The sequence below is a fragment of the Oryctolagus cuniculus genome, chromosome 7 (assembly GCF_051225735.1).
Source record: "Oryctolagus cuniculus isolate XC-2025 breed Fujian yellow rabbit chromosome 7, ASM5122573v1, whole genome shotgun sequence".
NCBI lineage: Eukaryota > Metazoa > Chordata > Mammalia > Lagomorpha > Leporidae > Oryctolagus > Oryctolagus cuniculus.
Genome location: NC_142873.1, coordinates 106,477,526 through 106,492,323, shown reverse-complemented (window position 1 = coordinate 106,492,323; position 14,798 = coordinate 106,477,526). Strand labels below are relative to the sequence as shown.

The 14,798-nt window shown below is 41.4% G+C and overlaps 1 protein-coding gene across 8 annotated transcripts in view; it reads left to right on the top strand.

Annotated features, from left to right (window-relative positions):
* The window catches only part of SGIP1 (SH3GL interacting endocytic adaptor 1), a 229,971-nt gene that overhangs the window by 155,357 nt on the left and 59,816 nt on the right, over positions 1 to 14,798 (top strand). For 7 of the 8 annotated variants that reach the window (XM_089337275.1, XM_089337270.1, XM_070078328.2 and 4 more), the window contains 3 exons: positions 1,052 to 1,144; positions 4,776 to 4,850; positions 7,037 to 7,537. In XM_089337275.1, coding sequence (XP_089193401.1) covers positions 1,052 to 1,144; positions 4,776 to 4,850; positions 7,037 to 7,537 — 669 coding nt within the window. The remainder of the gene's footprint in view (positions 1 to 1,051; positions 1,145 to 4,775; positions 4,851 to 7,036; positions 7,538 to 14,798) is intronic. The other variant, XM_089337274.1, reaches the window with a different exon arrangement.

Sequence of the window (14,798 nt, the reverse complement as noted above, 5' to 3'; positions counted from 1 at the left end):
GGCAACCAGGAAAGAATCTGGCGCCCTGACCGGGACTAGAACCCGGTGTGCCAGCGCCGCTAGGTGGAGGATTAGCCTATTGAGCCGCGGTGCCGGCCGATTTATATACATTTTATATGCACTATGTTTATATACATTACTACCTTTAATCCTTTAATAACGCTCTGATGTTGCTCTTATCTCCATGTTACACTGAAGGAAGAAAGCTCAGATGCACTGACTTGTCCAAGACCCTTCAGCAAGTGTAGAGGCTAGATTCAGAGCCATTTCCACCTGGCTTCCCAGCCTGTGCAGCACAACAGGAGGAATTAAGCCGTACCTGCCTAGTCCCTGGCAAGTGACAGGTACTGAGGAGAGCTAGCTGTTGACAGTGCTACCACAGGAGTTTTTAAGACAAAAATAAAGAAAGCAAGAGAAGAAATGCTCAATGCGGTGTGCTTCGGCGCAATACCTAACTGCTCTGATCTATTTTAGACGTCTAAGCACTTGTTCCTTTTTTTTTTTTTTTTTGTTCTCTTAGAATAGTCACCAAGCATTTTTTAAAATAATTTATCTTTATGATACTATAAAGGGTTTATGTAAAGTCCCTGTAAAATCCTTGAAGGATAGAAAATACTACATGGAACCCATGCATCTTCAGTTTTGAAGCATATTCTTAGTAGGCTTTAAATAAACCAACTTACAACAAAACAAGTGTCTGTGGGATTAATGCCTGAATTTTCAAATGGGTGCCAGAAATGGAGTCCGTCCATGTACTGAAATTCAGAGTGTCCTTAAGTGACCAACTGGGAAGAAAGTACAGAATCTATTTTGAAAAACTTTTATTTAGCTACTTGTACACACATAGACACCTCTTCCGCCCCCCACACAGCTACCCCTGCTTCTATTCTCTACTTGAAAAGAATGAGGAGCGGCTCATTCCCAAAATAATTCTCCAGGACTGAGGCGAAGGGGAAATAATTTTGTGAAGCTCAACTCTTTAAAATCAGATTGTTAACTTTTTCAGTCTCTTTTGAACTCATGCTGGGATATTTTCTTTTTATGTTTCCAGTTCTTTTAGATCAGCCTGAGATATGGGGTGCAGGCCAACCAATTAATCCAAGCTTGGAGTCGCCAAAGTTAACAAGGCCTTTTCCCACTGGAAGTAAGTTATGTATTTGCTCTGTCTGGAAAAATAAGTGACTCATTTTGCTGTCTGTATAGTGAAATTAGGCAAGTCTAGAAAATCTACGTAAGCAACATTTGGGCTATGTAATATTAAGAAGCAATATTGTTATTTTAATGTGTTCAAGGCTATCAAGGCAAAAAATAAAATAAAAATAAAGTAACGTTATTAACCTTGAATTATAACCTTTTCTGACATCCCACATGCTCATTTATTCATTCAATATATATGTCAGTGGGAAAAGCAAGTGAGCTAAAGAAACTACCAACTCCCAGCACATAGGTGAACAAGTCAGATATGGTCTCTGCTAGTCTTAGAGAGCAACCGAGGACTGCCTAGGACAGAAAGGACAGATTAAAAGATTGACAACTGGAGAGCCACAGAAATGAGACTATGCAAAAAGAGAGACTGAGTTGGGTGAATTTATGACTAAGCAGCCATCAGCAGGCCTTATTGTCCTGCATGCCCCTTCACCACCAACACTACCATCTCCGGGTGACTGGAAAGAAAATCCCAATGGTCTTCATAGCACTGACCTGTGGTGAGTTGCACGGTTTGCACTGAATGGATGCTTATTTGGTCAGACTACCTGCTTGATGGATTCCATGAATTCTCCTTTCAGTAGCTGCCCATGGCAAGCAGGCGTATGGAAGATACTCTTCAGAACACCTCTGAGGGGCTGGCTCACTTGGCTAATCCTCCGCCTGCAGCACCAGCATCCCTTATGGGTGCTGGTTCTAGTCCTGGTTGCTCCTCTTCTAGTCCAGCTCTCTGCTGTGGCCCAGGAGTGCAGTGGAGGGTGGCCCAAGTGCTTGGGCCCCTGCACCCCCATGGGAAACCAGGAGGAAGCACCTGGATCCTGGCTTCGGATCGGCACAGTGTTGGCCATAGCAGCCATTTGGGGGGTGAACCAACGGAAGGAAGACCTTTCTCTCTGTCTCTCTCTCTCTCTCACTGTCTATAACTCTACCTGTCAAAAAAAAAAAAAAAAAAAAAAGAATACTTCTGAGAGGATTGGATCTCAGAGACAGATGTTTGGGAAGAGGCAAGGTACTTTGAGGGTCACATACACACCAACTAATATTTTTCCAGTTCAACATCCCCCAGAACTCTGTGTTTGGTGCCTAAAAATAATCATAGGGATTACTCAAAGGGACTCATAATCAAAGGCCAAGAAGTTATTTGTTGCAGATATTATGGTCGTAAGTCATGTGACCCAGCATTTCCAAGGTTATTTCTCCCAGTAACAAGAAAAATGGCATCAACTTTTTCTAAACTTTGAAACTTTGAAAGATGTGTATGTTGAAAGGATTTGAATCACAGTGCAAGGAGTATAAAGGTTTCTTCTTGCTCCTGGAAGCAAATGCAGTTAAAAAAAAAAAAAAAAAGAAACAAACAACTCTAACATCCCTGAAAAGCTTTCCTGACATATCAGAATTATCCAAATTATTCCTAGAAAACCCATCTTAAATTCCAAGAAAGTAAGCAAGTGACACATTTATGTAGATGATTTATTGTTTTTAGATCCAACTATTGGTAGGCATTTCAGAATTTTGAGTTTTATGAGCTGTAGTTACCCAACGGAGGCTATTGTTGAATTGGCTTGCATGTTTTATATATATATATATATATATATATATATATGTTCATTTGGTAGTTGCAGTGTAAATTTGCTGTTTTATATTATTGGGCTTTTATGGTACTTTATTTGTATATTATGATATTTTCTTATGATCTTGATTAATTTTTGGGCAAAGACCCTGATTAATTCTTAACCTCTGTGGGAAAATAGATCCACTTAAGGTGTAGTTTTCACAAGTTGATAACTAAGATTAAGAATCACATATTCCAAGCCGGCGCCGGCACCCCGGGTTCTAGTCCTGGTGGGGGCGCCAGATTCTGTCCCGGTTGCCTCTCTTCCAGGCCAGCTCTCTGCTGTGGCCAGGGACTGCAGTGGAGGATGGCCCAAGTGCTTGGGCCCTGCACCCCATGGGAGACCAGGATAAGTACCTGGCTCCTGCCATCGGATCAGCGCAGTGCGCCGGCCGCAGCGCGCCGACCGCGGCGGCCATTGGAGGGTGAACCAACGGCAAAGGAAGACCTTTCTCTCTGTCTCTCTCTCTCACTATCCACTCTGCCTGTAAAAAAAAAAAAAAAAAAAAGAAGAAGAAGAAGAAGAAGAAAGAAGAAAAATCAGTACTTATTGAAACAGTAATTCCTAACCTTGCTCACAAAGTGAAAAGCCCAGTGAGAATGGTCAGTCTCTTCAGAGGATCATAATACTCCACTTTTTCTGTCTCAGGATTTTGTTTGGCTGTAATTTTTACCAAAGGAATCCATTCATTCATCCTTGACTCAAGTCGCTTGCTTTCAACTTTCAAAAATACACTTAAGTTAAAAAAATATTGTAACTTTAGGGACTGGCGTTGTGGTGTTGTGGCATAGCAGGTAAAGAGCCCACCTTTGATGCTAGCATCCATTATAGGCACTGGTTTGTGTCCCGGCTGCTCCATTTCTGGTCCAGCTCCCTGCTGATGGCCTAAGAAAAACAGCAGATGACGGCCCAAGTTCATGGGCCCCTGCCACCCTGGGAGACCTGAATGGAGTTCCCAGCTCCTGACTTTGGCCTGGTCCAGCTCTTGTCATTGCACCCATTTCAGGAGTGACCGAGCAGATGGAATATGTCTCTCTGCCTCTCCCTGTCTCTGTAAAACTCACTTATCAAGTGAATAAAAAACTTAAATATATAGATAGATATTAGATATGAATTTGAAGAAATCTTTCCAGACTTATTCAAGGCAATAATACCTTGAGTGCATTAAAAAAATACCCTCACGTGAACCCCATTGACCTTTTATCATTTCCAGTATCATCTCTGGAATTGTAACTGTTAATATGATATTCATTCAGTCACTCATAAACTCCTTGCTGACACCAGGTTAAATAAATAAAACATTTATTTATATATTTATTTATTTGAAAAGCAAGGAGACCTACAGATAGCAGGAAAGTTCCCATTTGTTGGTTCACTCCCCAGATACCAACAACAGCAGGGCTGGACTTGACTGAAGCCAGAAGCTGGAACTCAGTTTAGGTTTCCTGTATCACAGGCCAGACAGGGACCCAAGTGTTTGAGCCATCACCTGCTGCCTCCTATGGTGTGCAGGAAACTAAACTCAGGAACTAAAACAGGGAATTTAACTCAGGTTCTCTGAGATGAAATGCCAGTGTCCCAACTAGCATCATAACCACTCAGTCAGATGCCCATCTCTAATTTTTACTCATCCCAGTGTCCCCAGTTCCTGATATAAAAGGTGGGATTTAGTTGTCACTTAGAGTTGGTCAAGTAATATCTTAAGGAATGAAATAGTTATACTACTGTTATTGTCCAGTATTCTCCAAACTCTCACTCTGATAAAACAGTAGAATCTGAACAAATCCTGCTTTAGTCCCTAGACTTTGAATTGAGAAAAAGTTTGGATAATCAACGGTTCTTCCACTGCCAACAGCAGGTCCCCGAATGAGAGCTAAGCTTACTCCCGCCTTTCTACAGTGTACTGTGTAAACTTAGGAAGAAATGCTCCATAATGCGTATCTCATCTCTCTGCAGCACCTCCACCTCTGCCTCCAAAAAATGTACCAGCCACCCCACCCCGAACAGGCTCCCCCTTAACAGTTGGACCAGGTAAGTCTGAGTGTTTTTTTCTGTTCATGTGACAAGCAGAGCAATGACCTCGAAACTCAATGTGCCCTCGATATGTTGGAAGCTGGAGGCTACACTAAAATGTTATGATATTGGTATTTAGTTTTATGGCCATTACAATTTATTGTGCAGATTTATTTTAAAGCAACACACCAAGGTTTTACAAAAAATAATCATAATCATAATTTCTCAATTAACTTTTTCTCAGTATAATTTTGTTGAATGAGGGCCCATTCACACAGGAAAAGTGAAAGAAAAAAATCTCACAATAAACCAACCATTGTTTACTTAATTTACCACTCATTTTGTTGGATCTCATTTCAATGACTCACAAATTAATAGTCTGAAGGTGTAATTTGTATTTTTATTTTTCCAATCACTAATAAAATTTTTCCTAGAACTAAAACTGTCTATAAAGACATAAAATGGTCTCAAGGATGTTGCTGGTGAATTTTTTTTTTTACTTTTTTTACCAGTAGTTATTCAACAAAGACATGTAAAAATTGTGAAACATGGCAAAGAATTGCTCATAGTTCACTTCTTTGCACATCTTTACCTTCTGTTAAAATCAATACTATGTATTTGTGAAATGCATAATCTGCCAAGACTTACTAGAGTAACAAATCAAAAGTGGGAAAGGTTGTTTTGTGGGTCTGGGACCTCGGAATGTGGTACTTTATCATCTCCGAGTCCCACTGCAGCTTCCTCCTTTGCTGTTTATACAGCCTGATGAGTTTGATGGGTAGAGAGAAGCGTATTTATCAACTCTAGCAAAAGCAAGACACAGTCATTGATGAGATTTGTATTGACTGTAACCCAGTACCGAGTCATCCAGAGTCTCATAAGTCAAGGTGTTTGCAAGTTGGAGGAAGCCATTTTGACCCCTTGTGTTCCTGTTAATTATGTTAGCTATCAATAAGCCTTCCAGTGACAACGTTATAAGAATTGTGGGCCTATTACAATTTATTGTAATGAGAAATGCTCCCCCATTTATCAAGAGGCTTCAAACCTTGAAAGTTAATTCCCATAGAACTGGAAATATGGAAATAGTTAGCCAGTTCTTTTACTCTAAGAATTATTGAAGGAAAAGTTGCTGCTGGTGTGCCATCCAGTCTCCCAGGTAACAATTTCTAATTTGAATAACCTCACTTTAAAAAATATTACAGTTTCTTGTATTGCAGTTGTTGTCAAGTGCTTGACACAAGCACTAAAAGGTAGTTTTTTTAACTTGTTTCTCTTATTGTCTTTATTTTAACTTGTTTCTCTTATTGTCTTTATAATTTAAAAAGAATAACTGTTGTTAATGCTTAAGCAGTGCTGACTTCATGACTTCAGATAGATACATGCCACAGTTATGCCTATGATATTAATAGGTTAGACTTGATGAGAAAAGGAATTGTCGAGTTTTTTATGATTTTCTCTTCTAGCAAACACATATATAGGTAACAGTTCCAATAAGCACCAAGAGCCTTCTCAAGATCCTTTGTGTGTGTTCTGTGTTGGGTGTGTGTGTGTGCGTGTGTGTGTGTTTGTAAATATCTGTATGGGGATAGCTCTTGAAATAATCTTTGTACCATGTTTCTGCTATATTTAAGATACATGGCGTTCAGCTAAATATGGTGTGCTCTTTTGTTAAAGTAACAGATACTAGCTTTGACAATTATGCTCATTTGATATACTGGAGAAGGCGATGTTTATGAAATATGAGGGTGATTGCTGTGATCCACTCTTTTTATATGATGCTGTGTATTCAGTAGGTCAGATTCTCAGAAGCGCCCTGCCCTTTGGACTTTACATTTCCAGAGCCTTGTTTTTCTCTGGGAACCTAACGCTGCCTTCTCAAAATGACCACACTTTGTGCATTTGTGAGCAGCCTTTGCGAGCAGTACCACACTCAGCACTTTAAATGGTGGTCAAAGTAGCTCAGGTGTGATCACTTTGCAAAACAGTGACTCACGGCCATTAAAAAAAAAGCTAATGTTCACATTGTGGAGGTGGCAAACTCTCCCTTCACCTTCAACCCTAATCCAATGAAAGCAGTTTCTGTCCTCAGATAAGCCCCCCTGAGGCACCTCATCTGGCTTTGCATCCCCCTTCCCCACCTCCCCCCACCTCAAATAATAGTAACAAGGTCAATTAAAGTTTAAAATCAACTACTTTAACCACAGGAAATGAGCAATCAGCCACAGAGGTCAAACTTGAAAAACTACCATCCATCAATGATTTGGACAGCATTTTTGGCCCAGTTTTGTCCCCCAAGTCCGTTGCTATCAATGCTGAAGAAAAGTGGGTCCATTTTTCCGACACGTCCCCGGAACATGTCACTCCAGACTTGACTCCAAGGGAAAAGGTGGTGTCCCCACCAGCTGCATCAGACAACCCAGCTGACTCCCCAACTCCAGGCCCTCCTGGCCCCCCGGGGCCCCCAGGCCCCCCAGGGCCACCTGGTCCTCCTCGCAATGTACCATCGCCGCTCAATTTAGAAGAAGTCCAGAAGAAAGTGGCTGAGCAGACCTTCATTAAAGACGATTACTTAGAAACAATCTCATCTCCTAAAGATTTTGGGTTGGGACAGAGAGCAACTCCACCTCCCCCACCGCCACCCACCTACAGAACTGTGGTTTCGTCCCCTGGACCTGGCTCGGGCAGTGGTACAGGGACCACCAGTGGTACGTCTTAATTGTTTGAGTGTGCTTCGTGTGCAGGGGAATGGCTGTGGCTGCTGCCTTGTGAGCGACACCCTCCTGCTGCCTGGCAACTGGCTTGAGCGCTTCAGCCATTCCTCCTTTGGTCTGGGTGTCCTGTGGCCCCGTAGCATGTCCTAGTCCATTGGTGCTCGCAGTCCTGGTCCAAGTCTGTGGATGTGTTCTGCCTTGCGCTCCCAGTCCTTGGGAATGTCCTGCTTCCCACACTGCAGTTAGGAAGGAAAGTTAGAGAAAGACAGATTTCAAATAGCAATTTCAAATAGCAAATGAATTCTATGCTGAATGGCTAATTTCCTTGTTAGATACCTCCAGAAGTGTCCTAGATTTTGAAGATCAATAGAAGTAGGGAGTTGTTCCTATGGGTTTTCTAGGGAATAGCAAGGCAAAGGATGAGTTATTACATCCTCAACCTAATGAAGCCACCACTGAAGACAAAACTCACTCTCTGATCTCACCATTTGCCATGTTCATCATCGTAAGGTCAACTCTGAGTACACTGACGGGTGAATGGAAAAGGCTACCAAAAATATACTTTTGGGGACTCTGTGCAAATTGTGACATATAATTTGGTTTTTTTGTTTGTTTGTTTGTTTGTTTTCCTATTTGAAGCTTCATTTTGTGTTTTCTAATTATGAAAAATGGGAACACTTGCCATGTGTACCAAAGAAATACTGAGTTTTTTCTAGTGCATCCCCTCTTATATCATGAATTTCACTGTTGCTCAAATTTGTCTGGCAAGATCCTCCAGTGCCTTCCCTTGTGGGCATGTGGGTTCAGTTCAGGCACCTTTTCAGGGCATTCCATGTGCTGTTTGTTTTTCATTTGCATTGAAAGAGGCAGCTAAATGGAAGATATTTAGATCTAGTAAGAGACAGAAAGGAAAGGCATTTGTCTTTATTCTAATATTCAGTCATCATTGCTGCCTCTTTCAATGGAGTGTCTTTCAGTGCTTGCCTTGTGTGTCTCTGTGCTTCCAAGTGAGAGCAGCAGGGGATTCCAGGAGAAGCCAGGGAGCCTCCTCTGCTATGTGCTATCTCAGTAGGTGTGTCTCCCTAGCCTTCCCACCCCCCAAAAAGGAAAACTGCTCAATACTCAAATAACTTTGGGAAACCACATTAGACAAAGCAAGTTCTTTGCCATGAAGCCCTTGGGAGCCTTTATTTTGCCAATAAAAGCAACAACTATAGTCTCTTGTCCTGGCCACTGTGCTAAGTGCTTTCTGCATGTTATTTCATCTCCACAGCAACTCCATGTTGTAGATTCTGTTGTTTTCCCTGTTTTACAAATAGGAAAACTGAGACTCAGAAATATCAAGGAATTTTCCCAATTTTATGCACAGAGGGTGACAGACTTGGGATTTCTACTCAGATCTGCTTGATCTTCAACATATATTCTTAACTCCTAGGCTCTCCAGGCACTTCTATAAGGGTTGGTGACAAATTATTCCAAACTTAGTTGGTTATTGACACCCACTTGTACTGCACAGTCATCCATATGATCATGAAACATCTGTTCTCTCTCTGAGCTCTATCTCTAAGTCTAGAGGGTTGGAGCACAGACCCCCATCCCTTTACTGGTTTCCAAGGTCTTGGGTGGGGGGTACAAGTCTCCTCCATCATCTGTAAAGATGTAGGGTGCTCCTCTGTGGAGCACTCAGATCATGAACCCAGAGAAGCCAGCTGTCCGTTTAGAAGGGCTGGGGTGGGGTCTCTTGGAAAGGGTTGGGGGTCTTTTGTAGAAGAAGGTGTATCTGTTGTTTCCTCTGGAGCTCTCTTCCCTGGGTCAGGCTGTCAGTCTTCTCAAATATTGTTTCAAGGAACACTGATGTTGCTTCAGTGGTGGGCCAGGATGCTGCCCTGAAAGTCAACACTTTTAGACTGGGGTGGGAAGACCGGGCAGCTTTGCTGACTTGTGTTTCTTTTACCACCCTTTGTAAGAGCTGAGGAATATTTCTCTAACTGAATGGATTACTTTTCTGACGAGAAGGTGAAGAGCTTTGGTTTTCTCTCTTGAATCTTTGAGAGTTTTGTTGTTATCTTAATGTTTAGCTTCCATACCCTTACTTGAAATTATTTTAAAATGTTACCAGTAAAGGCTATTGATCCTTAATAATCAAGCTGGAAAAAGCTGTTCTTTTTGGTTTTAGCAGATTGGATTTCTCAGTGGAAGATTGAATCGGTCTGGTGAAGCCCATGAATAAATAAAACTGCACCCTTATCTCCTTAATTAAGTCCCAGTTTATTTGCTGCTTAATCTTTTATTGATGGAATGCATACAACCTGTCAGAACTGTAAATTTAGAATGGCAACAATGGAACATGACCTCATGTTTTAAAGATTAGCAATGCTTCTTACTATCTGATTTTTGTAACACGTACCCTGATGGGGTCATCTTCTCCTGAACATCTCAAAATACATTTAACTGAGAACGGAATACTGTACCCTATACTCCTTAAACTATACTTACTATTATGCTCACTTTTTAAATTTCACCCAAAATGAGGTGACTGTCACTGACCAAATATAGACAGTTGGAACAGCCTGTGAACTAAAAGAGTCACTTGAAGAAGCTGTAAGTTAAGAATGTGCTCCAAGAACTTGAATTTCCTAATGGCAAAAAGTTACAATTGCCTAGTTTTCCCAGAACATTGCTTTATTGGCCTGGAGATGCTAATTCATGGCAAAAGTTAAATCTTCTCCCATGTGGGCTGTTTGCCAGGGGATAGGAGGGAAAACAAGCTTTATCAGCCTTAAGCAAGTTTGGAGACCAGAGAAAGAGAGGAGTTAGTAAAGACAGAATGCTCAGTGCAACATTTTCCAACATAGGAAACTAAAGCTGTATTAAAAGATATTTTCCACACATGCATGTGTGCACACATGCACACACACACACACACACACACATGAGCTTAAGCTACCTGGGATGGAACTAGCCAAATATATTTCCTAATTACAAGTCTTTTAGAGCAGTGATGTCCAATGCAGGAAGCACTGGCTACATGTGGCTTTTTTAAATTTAATATATTAAATAAAAGGAAGCTACTGTACTGTTTTAAGACTTTTAATGTGCTAGTCACCAAAAGAAGAAACATAGTATATAAACATTCCCATACATATTGAATGCCTTTTTTAAAAGTATGGAATAAAAAACACAATTTGGAAAAGGTGGTTTAATTCTTCACATATCTCAAAGGACATATATTTGACTTGACTCTCTCAACAGCATAGTGAATTAGCCCTGTTTTGCAGAACAGGAAGCTCGGAGGTAACCTGTCCAAGGTCATAAAGCTAATAAGTAGCAGAATTAAGATCTGGCCCCAGATCTGTTGGAGTCCATGGCCTTTACCTGTAAAGGTACACCTCTGTAACTTCTCCCAGCTCTACTGTCTGTCCAACACACACACATAAAATAAAAACAAAGGGCCACTGTTGTAATGCAGTGGTTTAAGCGGCCTTGTGATGTAGGTATCACCTGTCAGAGTGCCAGTTTGATTTCCAGCTGCTTCGCTGCTGATCCATCTCCTTGCTAATGTGCCTATGAAGGCAGCGGAAATCAGAGGCCTGGAACTCTATTCTGGCCTCCCTGAGTGGCAGGGATCCCTGCACTTGGACCATCATCCTCTGCCTTCCCAGGCACATTAGCAGGAAGCTAAATCAGAAGCAGAGCAGCTGAGACTTGACCTAGTAATTGGGTATGGGATTCTACAGTCACAAGCTGTGGCTTAACCTTCTGTGACAAAAGCCTGGCCCCCAATACAGGGTTTTAATACAAACGTCCTCTTGCTTCTTACGTACTCTCTTAGTGTCTGTTAATGGAAATGATTAGAGTGCGTTTGGAAAATCAAAGTTGAAGTTTATCCAGGTAGTCAAACTAAAGACTGAAACCTGGAAATGACCTGTCAGTTGCCTGAATTGGCTGTTCTCAAGCCTGAGTTTGGTTACACATTTTATGCTATTCTTGTAGGGGAGATGCATGCATTGGGTAAGACTTCAACAATACAGATTTACGTGTAGTTATCAATTTCAGTGAGAATGACTTAGTACCCCACTGAAAATCAAAGAATAATGCGCTGGAAAAAAAATCAAATACTCCTGGCAGTAGCTAACAGACTTGATTATGAAGGAGATACATTACATTCCCACACAGGATGTCGTCTACATGCGAGGAGAGGCAAACACTTGGGTCATGAATCACTCTTCTTACAGTGGCTTTAGGAGGAAAGCTCACTCCTTGATGAGGCACAGTAGACTTTGCCTTGCCCAGTGCTGACGTTCCCTGAGAGGTCCTGTTCCTTGGGAACCAGCAGCAGGCCCTCTTCGAAGCAAGGAGCTCAGCTGATTTAGGCCTCTGCAGTCACCATTTAAGTCCAGGCTTTCTAACTGCACAATCAATCAACTATGTCAATTGATATATCAATCTGTATCAGTTGTTACAAAAATTTTGGAATCTGGCACCAGCGTTGTGGCACAGCAAGTTAAGCTGTTGCCTGCAACACCAGTATCCCATATGTTTGAGTCCTGGCTGCTCCACTTCTGTTCCAGCTCGCTGCTAATGTGCCTGGGAACGCAGTGGAAGATGGCCCAAGTACCTGGGCCCCTGCCATACATGTGGGAGATCTGGATGGACTTCCCAACTCCTGCTGTTGGCATGGCTCAGCCCTAACCATGGAGGCCATTTGGGAGTTGATCAGCAAGATTTACTCCTCTCTCTATCTCTCTCTCTCTTTCTGCAACACTGCCTTTCAAAAAATAAATAATACTTTAAAACAAAATTGAAATCAATGCATAGAGGGATCATCATAAAATTCATAGAAAATAGTATTATGAAAAAAACTGTGGGGATTTAAAAATTTTTTGCACCAAAATAAGCATAATTCCATTTTCCATGCATTTTTGAAGTAGCTTCATACAATTAACATTGTCAATCTACTGCACTGTACAATAGCAGGAGTTAGTCCTATTCAACTCTACCACTGTACACCTTAACCATCTTCTGTCCATCTCTCCTTCCTCCATGCCCTTCTCAGGTTCTGGTAATCACTATATACTCCCTGCTTCAATGAGTTCAGCTTTTTTTAGCTTGCACATATGAGTAATAACAAGAGGCACTTATTTGTCTTTCTTTAAAAAAAAGTTCATGTATTTGAAAGGCAGAGTGACAGGGGGCGGGTGAGGGGAGAGAGATCTTCCACCTGCTGGTTCATTCCCCCAAATAGCCACAACCACCAGGGCTGGGCCAGGCTGAAGCCAGAAGCCCAGAACTCCATGCTGGTCTCCATGTGGATGCAGGGACCAAAGAACATGGGTCATCTGCTGCCATCCCATGTGCTTTAGCAGGCAGCTGGATTGGAAGCAGAGCAACTGGGACTGGAACAGGAGCTCCAATAGGGGATGCCAGCATTGCAAGCAGTGACTTAACTTGCTGTGCCACAATGCAGACCCCTGTACTTGTCTTTCTGTATCTGTCCTTCACTTAACATAAAGCCACCCAGTGCTAGTAGATAGATACTTTTGGACCATTCCTATCACATGCTTGACTCTAAGCTAAATAGAAACATCCTTGTCCCCATCCCAAAGCCTTCTGGAACTTCCTGATAAAGACTTTGCTGTTTAAAGGCTTATTTTCCATGTCTATGCTGCTGCTTCTGTCTTCTGAAAAACATCATGCTTGTCAATCTACTAACATAACAATTTGAAGTGGACCCTGTCAAATCATACTGTTGCTTTTTTTTCTTTTGAAGAGAAGATTAGCCTAAAACTAAGAACATTTATATTGGAAGAAATGTGTGCAAGCTGACTATGCAAAAATAAGGTTAAATTTTATGAAAATTGTGGGTCATGCAGTATGTTAAGCTACAAGAGATTGCATTTGAGTTGTATGGCCTGGGAAAAGTCAATGAGTATCTCTGAGCTTCAGTTTCCATTGAGATATTAACAGTCCCTACCTCTGAAGTTTATTGTGGGGATTAGATAATACACATAAAGTGCCTAGCATAGATCTTGACCCAAAACAATGGAAAGAACACCATAGATGTAGATGGTAAAGGTGAAGGGAGGTGGATGTGATAATCATTGAGTTTCACATTAGTGCAATTACATTTAGAATAAACAGCACAGAGAAACACTCTCAAGATTGCAGATTGCTTAAACTAGATGAACGAGACTTAACTTGAGACTCCTAAGATGAGAGAAGATTCAATATATTGCTGCTCATTTCAAGCTCTTTGAGAAAATGAAAACCTGGAGACTGAGATGATGGTCCAAGAGTCTCCAGAGATCATAGATTTTTGATGGGTTGGAGGGAGGTTGCAGGAGAGGGTGGATAGGGTGCATGCAGAATGGATATTTTGCTGGGGCAAAAGATCTTAGAATTTTCTTGGGATGGTTTGATACCTGTGTTTCTAAAGAAAGTGACGAAACCTCAGGACTAGTTGGAACTTTTCTGAGTAAAAACTGCTTGAGTATTGATTTGGCATTCCTAAGGTTTTTCACCAAGTTATTTTCTCATACATCCCAGAAACATGACCGAGGATAGGCAGAGCCCAGGGTGCAGAGACCCCACTGGTGTGCTGATTAGTGTGCATGCCAGCCCCTGTGTGTCATCTGTGTTCCATATGCTTGTCATTGACAGCCGGAAAAGTAAATCCAAGAGGCTCTTTCAAAAATCGTCCCGGAAATCATCATGGGTAAACTCTAACTGATAGATTCCTAAGCAGCCTCCACAAGAAACAATGCTTGAAATTCAGTGTGTTTCTGCCATTAAGATTCAACACACAAAATACTTAAGGCAATCTCTCATTTGCTCCCTTAGATTTCATCCAATTGCTCACCACCAAGTGTTTGAGTGCATTGATAAAGTTAGCACGCCTTATGAAACACAGTAAAAAGGATAATTCTCTTATCCATGTTTTAAAAAAGAAAGTCATTCCACTTCCTCCTTTTCATTTTGGACGTGTGAAATGAAGTTTATGGTTTAGTGTGTACACAATCAAAAGTTTATAAGTTTGTTACATGTGTACATGATGAAAATGAGTTTATAAGTTTAATGTGTACATGACCAAAATGAAAGGAAACCACCACCCAGCAAAAAGTCTGAAGAAGTTACCTTTGGCCACAATAGAGTAATGAAAGGATTTACTTTTCACTGAGTGTCACATGACAACGAAAAGCAATGAGCTTCAGCTTCTCCCAACAACCATAGTTCCACTATTTTTTTTTCTTTATTA